This window comes from Protobothrops mucrosquamatus, unplaced genomic scaffold (assembly GCF_001527695.2).
Source record: "Protobothrops mucrosquamatus isolate PMUCROS unplaced genomic scaffold, P.Mucros_1.0 scaffold173, whole genome shotgun sequence".
Classification (NCBI taxonomy): Eukaryota; Metazoa; Chordata; class Lepidosauria; order Squamata; family Viperidae; genus Protobothrops; species Protobothrops mucrosquamatus.
The window spans coordinates 232,526-242,769 of NW_015386533.1; the positions used below are offsets into that span (position 1 = coordinate 232,526).

Consider the following 10,244-nt stretch of genomic DNA (forward strand, 5'->3'; position numbering starts at 1 on the left):
AGCAGGGAGCCAGGTATATAATCAACAAGCCCACTTGCACCCCTTGCCCCCACTTCACAAGGAGGGACTCCACGCCGTCTATCTGAGGCACAGTGGTCTCCCTTGGGCAAAGGCTCTCCCTTATAATGACCGCTACCCCCCCGCCCCTACCCCGGGTCCTTGGCTGATGGAATGCCTGAAAACCCGGCGGGCAGATGTCTACCAAAGGTACTCCACCTTCTACGCCCAGCCAGGTTTCAGTAATACCTGCCAGGTCCGCACCCCCCTCTGAAATAAGATCTTGTATGAGGGGGGCCTTATTTACCACGGACCTGGCATTACATAACGCCTTATAACCATTGATAAAGGCAATATATAAACCCACTTACAAGCATGGAAGAAAACATTGAAAAACAATTGTCAGAAGCAGCAAAATGAATACTATCAAGATTAGCAAAAGAAAAAAGAAAAAAAGATGAGAATGTATTCCCAGAAGAGCACCCAGCCGTGGGGCTGGTTAGGCCTCTAACCCACGTTTTAATTTTTTTCATGTTGAATTTTAAATATTTTTGCCTCTTACATGATTTTTACATACCGATATTATGTTTTTAATAATTTGTACAACTTCCAGAATGTCTTTGAGGGAGATGAGCAGTTTCTAAATTTGATAAATAAAAAGTAAATAAATAAAAACTGCAGATTCATTCTGGCCACATCCCAGAACTTTATGCTAGGATAACTTTTTCTGGGCCTGGAAATGCTATGGTGAAACAGAAGTGCAGGCAGTAAAGGAGTTGCCTACAAGACAGCACAGGTAGTCCCCCACCTTAATTGAGGCCAAAATTTCTGTTGCTAAGTAAGACCTTTGTTAAGTGAATCACTGCAGTTGTTAAGGTTAGTAACAGGGTTGTTAAGTGAATCTGGTTTCCCCATTGATTTTGCTTGTCAGAAGGTCGCAAAAGGAGACCACATGACTCTGGGACACTGCAACGGTCATAAATAAGAGTCAGTTGACAAGCATCTGAATTTTGATCACATGACCATGGGGATGCTGCAACGGTTGTAAATGCAAAAATCTGTCATAAGTCACTTTTTTCATCACCGTTGTAGCTTTGAATGGTCATTAAACGTACTGTTGTAAGTCAAGGACTACCTGCACCATCATCCATAAAATATGCTGAGTTTAGAATGGTGTTAAAAGGGAAACTATCTGAGTAGCATAAACACGATCTTCTTTTCAGTCACTGTATTCTGAGGTTCCTGTCTGTTTTTTTCCCTAAGGTGGAGGAGCTGGACAGACTTGTGACTGCAATGGCGGGATTTAAGCGGTATATTAAAAAAAAACATCTCCCTTTAATACTAAGGATATTCTTAAACATAACCTTCTAAGGCGTATAAGAGACTTTCTTGACTGGAAACAGAGCAGTGCATTGCCTACACAGATTCTGGAGGCTTTTTGAAATTTCAGAAAAGATCTTCTCCTCTTTAGAAATACTAAGACCTGAATCTGGGATTTTTCATATATATATTCTATTACTTAGCCAGGACCTTTTGCTTTCTAAAAATTAGCAAGCCTGCAATATTATCACGTTGTGCAGCTAATAATTCCTACTAATGTTAGGCCTTGTTTTGAAGTATACCTATAAATAGTTGTTACAGCATTCTAATTTTATGTTTAGCTGCTGCCTATTGCATGCAAATTTGAGTTGTACAACCACACATTTTTTCTATGTCATTTCATGCTTATTCAAGGCTAATATAATTTAAGAATCAACTAACCAATGAATCTGGTATGATATTCATGCATTTTTGCATGTTCAATCCTCCATGGGCATAGATCTCTTTGAACTTTATATTATTTTATATTTGATTTTAGAGCTTATATCATCACAGGACAGACATATAGTCGCAAAGTAGATATTGAAGTTCTCTCTGTTCTAGCAAGTCTTGGGGCAACTGTACATAAGGTAAGAACTGGTTTACATGTACAAGTATTGTAGAGAGAAGCTCTAATGTATGGATAGCAAATGAGTAGCTTTGTGATTTTGCTGAATTACAACTCATAGCAGCACCAGTCATGGTGACCAGTAATGAAAGACATTGGAACAAATTATGGATTAAGTAGCTCCATTTAACAATACTAAACTTTGGTAGCATGATTTTGTTTGCTTCTAGAAAAGTTTGCCTCTAGAAAAGTTCATTGAGCCTTGGAGATGCACCAGTTTTAGTGGAGCTCCCCCATCGTCCCCAAACTTCAACTAATCATTGTAGTATTACCACATTGCAGATATCACTGTGTCATTTCATTTGCCATGACCCCTGAAGATGATGATAAAGAACAACCTCTGAGCTTTAAATAGTTTCAATCTTATAAGTCCAATAAATAAATAAGATACAGTTTAAGATCATTTGCCTGACTCTTGCCTCTAAAAATGTAAATGTCCATCAATGGAAATGGCACTCCTTTTAAGATTACTATTATTGTGCTAATTTTATTAGAGATTTTACTTACATGTGAATTTATATTAATTATTATTTTCTAGTTATGTACTGATATTCGCCTTCTGGCCAATCTCAAAGAAATAGAGGAACCTTTTGAGAAAGAACAAATTGGTAAGCACTGAGTAAAAATAAGATTTCATTCTACTTACTTTATTTAACTTGCTCAACACTTTTTAAATTGGTCTGTCTATAACATCTTTATTTAACATAATCAAAAGTTTAAAATAAATTATTACAGTACTTAGCAAGTGTTAGAAATGATTTCCTGACAATTTAATTTTATAATGTTTATGTAAAAATATTGCAGAGAAGAATACAAAATCAAATACGATTTCTTCTGAAATTTAATGGAATTTACATTGCCATTTAATACATATCTAAAGTTACTGCTTTATTGGCAAGTTGTCAAAGGAAAAATTATATCTCCCCTGAAAATCTAAAGCTTATTGATTTATAGCTTTGAAGCCATAAATATGCACCTTTAAAGAATGCTCCTTTCATTCTTTGAACACAATGATTTCTTACATCCTTTCCTGAGAAAAAACAAACTTTGTTTCATATTTGGACTGCAATCAACTGAGGCTTTTGGTTTTTACAGCATTTTACATTTTCACTGTTCTGTCTCATGCTGAGCAATTATTTAAAAATGTTTTAAAGGTTCAAGTGCCATGGCTTATAAACGGAATCCCATGCGTTCAGAACGTTGTTGCAGTCTAGCTCGCCATCTTATGATTCTTGTCCTGGATCCCCTTCAGACAGCCTCTGTGCAATGGTTTGAGCGCACATTGGATGACAGTGCAAATAGGTACATACTTACATGATATAGAGATGCTCTCGATGTATTTGGAAGTTATAGGAGGAAATTAATTACAAAAAAAATATGGTTGACTGTAACATGCTCTACGCCATCCAGGCCTGAAGGTAAACTTCAAACTTTCAGTGAAACATTCTTCTAAATGTATTACTTTTTCTATAGCACTTACTTATTAATATATTATAGTAATTAATATAGCAATAGCATTTAGCACTTACCACCCCATAGCACTTTATAGCACCTTCTGAGCGGTTTACAAGTAGAAGCATTATTTGTATATTGTTCCCAACAATCTGGGTCCTCATTTTCCTGGGTCCTCATTTTCCTGAGTCAACCTTGAGCCCAGCCAGATTCAAATTTCAGGCTATGGCTAGAGTTTGCCCGCAATATCACAGTTTAACCACTGCACAACCAGGGCTCCTACAATATGCAGGGAGTAGGGCAGAACAATACAGATCCTTGACTTACAACCACAATTGGTATCGGAATTTTGGTTGTAAGTCAAGGCACTCAAATGACCAGACCCGATTTTATGACCATTTTTATAGTGGTCATGAAACAAATAAATCAGGCAGTCATATGTCCAAATCACATAATTGTTAAGCAAATAATAGATTCATGAATGCAAACTCATTCTCCAGAATGGCTGTTTTTTTGCCAGAAATCAGCAAAAACATCACAAATCTCAGTCACGTGATCTCAGGATGCTACAACCAGTTGTAAATGGGAGCCTATTGCCCAAAATACGGTCATGTGACTGCAGGGGAAGGACTGGTACAACATTTTATGACAATCAGAAGTGCTTACAGAAGGGCCATAAAGTACCTTTTATATTTTACTTATTAGTTCACTATTGAAGCCCTGATTCTGAAAGACTAAGATGGGTAAAATATTCTTTACATCTCTGCACCCTGAGGAATACATAAATAACAATCATATTACAGGTAGCCCTCGAATTACGAGTGTAATGGAGCCTGCCTATTCCACTCATAAATCGAAAATTCGTAGAGTGAATCTCATTCCTTTAGCGAGATCACTTTTTTCCTCGTTAAAATGCACATGGGTCATTAAGTAAACATGAGGTATCTCAGGGTGGGGAAGGCCATGGGGGGGGCTAATGATGGAACAGGCCCCCAAGCCAACCCCGACCCACTAAGAAAACTCATGCTTCCCCCTCCCTTTCTGCCGCAGAGTCCCTTACCTTGCAAAATCTGTCTACTCTCTGCCACAGTTTCCTTTGAGGGAGAGGAGAAAAGCTTGCAAATGATTTTCGTGCTGACAATGGAAGCTCCTGGGTGCTGTAATATTGTGCAAGTTCAAACACCCATTCTTTGCAAAAGAGATCATGGCCCTGGAAGCTTCCATTCTTGGGCGGGGAGGGGGAGAAATGTTTGCTTCATTTGCACGCCTGTGGGGCAAAGCGTGGAATCAGAGTTGGCCGGGCGTAGGAACCAATACCATCAGTGGCCCGGCTGAGCCGTTTGCTTGCATGCGCCGGACTTAGTTTGAGGGCAGGAAAAAAGCCTTCAAATGAGTGGGGAGGCATTGCCAGGCCAGCTCCCTTGCACCCACATCCAAGCTGGCAGCGGCGGCAACCACCTGAGCGGCCATGATCCCCTTGCCCAGCCAGCCACCCATCCATCCCGCCTGACCTAGTCCTTGCCTGGCCAGCCAGCGGGCACAAATCCTCACCGCTCTTCTCCTCACTCAAGCGGCGGCAGGAGCTTGGGTTTCTCACCTCCATCTGAGTGGAGGACAGCGGAGGCGCAGCAGCAAGATGATATGATAAACTCTGATTCCACGCTTTGCCCCATAGACATGCAAATGAAGCAAACACTCTCCCCCCCCCCCGAGAATGGAAGCTTCCAGGGCCATGATCTCTTTTGCAAAGAATGGGTGTTTGAACTCACACAATATTACGGCACCCAGGAGCTTCCATTGTCAGCACGAAAAGCATTTGCAAGCTTTTCTCCTCTCCCTCAAAGGAAAGAAACCGTGGCAGAGAGTAGACAGATTTTACAAGGTAAGGGACTCCGGCACAGCAGGAAGGGAGGGGGAAGCAGTTTTGAGGAGTGGGGAAGGAAATAGGGTGAATGCTGTACTGCAGAGTCTGTGCAGTCGCTCTTAAGGGTGAACGACTTCCGTGGTGCTGTAATAGTCATAATTTCGGGAATTGCTCGTAAGCACTAGGGGGCACTGATCACGTAACTTTGAACGAGCGTTAAGTGAATGCTTGTAACTCGGGGATTACCTGTAACATACACTGAGCTGTTGCTTTGTTTAATCCTTGTACTGTTTTTTTCTACAGGCGTGTATGTTTAGCTGAGGCTTTCCTTACTGCTGATATTATACTCAGTACCCTGCAAAATATCTCTGAAGGACTTGTAGTATATCCTAAGGTAAGAAGTAAAAGCAGAGGGACAGTGAACACTCACTTTTCCACTAAATGAAATATAAGTATGTGTACAATTTAATCCTCCATGCCAGATGCCATTTGTGGTGTTAGTTATAATCCAGCTACAAAACAGGCCTATCCATCAAGAACCATTTCTCTTTTGGAAGACTGACTTCCAGAAGACCCTAGAACACTCCTGAAATAGCAAGATCAGTATGCTCCAGAGGAAGAACTGATATGGAAAGAATTTCCTAAAATAAAGTTGTACACCATCATCCCATTTACAGCATTGGGCTATAAGAGATCTTTAAAAACAATGCTACCAAATTCTTTTATTATTTTATTTGACAACCTTAATTAGTGTTGCAGCAATTGTATTGCGTGGTAAGACTATGAGTAATATTTGGCAGATTCGAGATAGGATTCCTCACCAAATCATCCAAACAATGACATTTACTAAATTGATTTTTGTATTTAAATGTGTAAAATAATAAATACAAGTATATGATTTCAGGTATTTTAAAAGGTCATAGAATTCAGTTGAAATATGAAACTGTACCTCCCAGAGACAAAAATAACAACTGAAGCAGTTTCTGAGTTATTAATGTCTATATTTATCATGTGCATTTCAAATAGAGGAAAAGCTGGCTTGTTGCATAGAAACAACCTGTTATTTTTTGCTTGAAGAAACTATCTGCATCTATTCTGTGATTAATTTTCTGAGCTTGTATTGAGGAACATGTCATCTAGAAATATAATCATTATCTAAGATTCTGCAGTTGAGTGGCATGGTGGCCTAGACGTGAAGGTGCTCACCTCCCACTCGGAAAGTTGAGAATTCAATCCTAGGCAGTGGCAGATTTTTCTCCATCAGGGCGCAAAGAGAAAATATCTGTTGTGAACTCCGCATAGGTGTCAGGAAGGGCATCTGGCCAGTAAATACTCAGCTCCACTCAGTCGCCCTGACTCCACCCCAAAACAAAGGGGTTAAAGGGTCATAAAAAGGAAAAAAAAGTTCTAAGATTCTGCAGTTTCCTTCCTACCCACTGAGATCCTCTGCATAAAAAAAAGAATGTGTTTTATCATAGGGCCATGTTCATCTGCTGAATAAATAAATAATTAAGAATAAGAGACCATATTAACAATCCAGTATATAAAGATTTATATCATAATTTTTTAGGTAATTGCAAGGCATATAGAACAAGAGTTGCCTTTCATGTCCACAGAAAATATTATCATGGCTATGGTGAAAGCTGGGGGAAATCGCCAGGTGAGTAAATTACATGTGCTTAGTTATCAGCTCCTAAGAAATAGACATGCAAGAAACAGAGAAGTTATAAAAAGTTTATGGAAATCAGCTCTTAAATTACTATACTTGGTTCCACTTATTTGATACCAGTAGATCAAATTATTCTTCAGCTTTGTTAATATAAATTACCACACTATTTCTTCATTTTTCTTCTCTATCAGTTCAAAACATCTTATGTGTATTGCACATAGCAAAAGATAAGCTATCCTAAAAATACTTGTTTTTTTCAGAGTTTGGTTGGTAGGTAAGTTCATTTTGTAATCCCTAAAGAGAGATAGCAGTCTGATGCCAGGAGCACATAATTCTGATTTTCAATCTCCATTTGGAATGAACTTTGAGCTGCAGAGTTATTTTGTTTTTTCTCTACCTTGTTTTTTTGTAATATTTGCTTACTGGAAAAAACCTTGCACACTGTACGTTTTTGACTGGTTTTTAACTTAAATTCTTCTAAAAAACAATAAAGAGTTTTAGAAGTATCTTTACTGTCTCATTGCAGATTGTAAATTAAAAAGAAAAATATATTAAATCTGATAACCATTCGGGATATCACTGAGGAGAGAATATTGCAATAGCCTTCTCATATTGCTCAAATCCTGTTTGTAAGATGGGCTATCTAGGATGAGCTTTCTAAACTCTGCATTAATAATGGGATGTAGCATTTTCCTAGCTTAGGAGTAACGCTTTGTCCATTTTTTACCTTTTAGGAATGTCATGAGAAGATAAGGGTTCTGTCCCAGCAGGCAGCTGCTGTTGTGAAGCAAGAAGGAGGTGATAATGACCTCATTGCACGAATTCGTGCTGATCCTTATTTTAGCCCTATCCATGGACAATTGGAAACTCTTTTGGAGCCCACATCCTTCACTGGTCGTGCTTCCCAACAGGTAAGGAAAAACAGAAAAAGCTAGTGTCCTTACTAGATTGCTCTTAATTTTAGCTTTCCTAAAGAAAGCTCTCTTTTTTTATCCACAACTGTTATGTCCCAATTCAGATTTACTCTTATTAAAATTGATATGCGGTATAGGGTTTCCTGCCTGAGGGGGGGGTTGGACTAGATGACCTCCAAGGTCCCTTCCAACTTTACTATTATTATTATTATTATTATTAATCTGTTTTTTTAGACTAGCCAAATCTTTTTTAGCCAAATCTCCTTCTCCATTCTCTTAAATTCTTGGATAATCCACTGCTATTTCATTTTATCCTAATGTAATTTGGACCTTTTATTCTAAATTACTTATTCTACCTTGTTATATTGATTTAATACAGATTGATAGACCCAAAACAGCCTATACTTTCTATATAAAGTCTTATTTAATAACAATGAGCAAAATTGTTGTTGCTTTTTTATTTATATAATTTTATATATTGAAATCATTTCTCACTTTTCAACAAAAGTAGCAGTTAAGGGACTAGGAATAAAAAAGAATTAAAGTTGAAAAACTTACTTTCAAAAACAATTCAACTGTAATTAGAACTCATCAGTTAAGTGGAAACAGACACTGGTCCAACCAGTTAAAATCCAGATCAGCAGCCAAACTAGTTTATCATAGGAAAACTATCTGAATAAAATTGTCTTTGTCTAATGATAGAAAAACAATACAAGTTAATTTTCCAAATTTTGAAGCAGTTCCAAAGTAGTTGCAATTTGTACTTCCCCATATATGTCTCCAATGATACTCAAATTCAAGAGAAGGATCTTTTACAAATATCTTAAATCTTAAGATATCTTTGTAACTGACCAGTCTCTTCTTAAAAACCTTGAGTGATGAAACGCCCACAATGTCTGAAGGCAAACTCTGTTCCACTAATTAATTGTCCTCACTGTTAGGAAGTTTTTCCTTAATTCCAGGTTGCTTCTCTCCTTGATAGGTTTCCATCCGTTGTTTCTTTTCTTGCTTTCTGGTGCTTTGGAAAATAAATTGACTCCCTCCTCCTTGTGGCAGCCCCTTAAATACTGGAATACTGCTATCATGTCCCCCCTAGTCCTTCTTTTCTCTAGACTGGCTATGGAGTTTGAATTATATCTGTATAAATAAGCCAGCAGTCAGTGAAACTGCTCTATCAGTGTTGCTCAGCTGTTGTAGGACTGCAAAATTCTGGACCACCTGAACTTCCAGGGCTCTTTAAAACATGCTCCTATAGAATATATAAGACAAAGTCAAATGTCAGGGTGGTCACTTTTAGATAGTTTTCATATGCTGATAAAAACATGGCAAATTGTAAAAGGTTACAATTCATTGTATCTCAAACTAGATTTTGTTTCTTCACAACAGGTGGCAAGATTCTTGAGTGAAGAAGTCAAACCAGCACTGGTCCCTTATCAGAGCAAAATGGGTGTGAAAATAGAACTGTCTCTTTGAATCAGTATTTTATGGATGGCTTGTGTAGAAAGAGTAATAAAATACTTTTAAGAATTAAATCAGTTTAACATGAATTATTTGATGGTTCTGCTGTAGGGCTGAACATTATTATGTTGCAGACTTCTGAAGACATATGAAGATGAATTAATGCTCACATTGTAATTATAAACTTTCAGAGGTTTACAAATTGGTCAGGCCAAAATAACACAGCTATGTTTGCATTTGCAAGTCTCAAGCAAAGTAAGAAGCCTGTCAAGTGTTTCTTGATACATAATCTATTCAGTTTGTCAGCCACAAAATGAGAATGGCTAATGTAAACAATAAGACAGTTCCAGCAAGGAAACAGTTAAAATTACAATTCTTGATCTTTGGAAAAGCATAGATTCAACTCTTCAATTTCTTCTACTTGCTGGTGGAGAAGCTTCTGTCTTTTCCAGAAGGCTGATGGTTGATCAGCACACTTTAGGAAGACTTTGCATCTTCTGTAACAGAACCCTACAAATTTTTCAATGTATCTTCAACACTGTAAAAACTATGGTAGCGTGGAACTTAGCATTTCCACCTCACCTGCCATATATTTGTGTGCAAATACACACTTCTGCTTTTTAAAATGAGCCTGAATGACTGAATATATACTTCATCCTTTGTTAAATTTTAGGTGATAAACTCTGTTCAGGACATTTTTTTAAATAATATTTTATTAATCTTCCAATTTTACATTTAAGTATTTAAAAAGCAACATAGTGGCTGGGTTAATCAATAGTTCGATAACAAAATCTTTAGTAGGTGCTTTGAAGAATAGGTTGACTCCTTCCTCTTTGAGGCAGCCTCTCAAATACTAGAATACTTCTGTTATGTTCCACCTAGTCCTTCTCTCTAGACTAGCCA

General features: G+C 37.8%; 1 protein-coding gene across 1 annotated transcript in view; it reads left to right on the plus strand.

The window, feature by feature from the left end:
- Positions 1-9,425, plus strand: part of ADSL (adenylosuccinate lyase) — a 22,726-nt gene extending 13,301 nt beyond the window's left edge. The window contains exons 6-13 of the mRNA XM_015813587.1: positions 1,261-1,307; positions 1,856-1,946; positions 2,523-2,592; positions 3,139-3,286; positions 5,604-5,694; positions 6,871-6,960; positions 7,704-7,880; positions 9,270-9,425. Coding sequence (XP_015669073.1) covers positions 1,261-1,307; positions 1,856-1,946; positions 2,523-2,592; positions 3,139-3,286; positions 5,604-5,694; positions 6,871-6,960; positions 7,704-7,880; positions 9,270-9,356 — 801 coding nt within the window. The 3' untranslated portion in view covers positions 9,357-9,425. The remainder of the gene's footprint in view (positions 1-1,260; positions 1,308-1,855; positions 1,947-2,522; positions 2,593-3,138; positions 3,287-5,603; positions 5,695-6,870; positions 6,961-7,703; positions 7,881-9,269) is intronic.
- Positions 9,426-10,244: the final 819 nt, after the last annotated feature.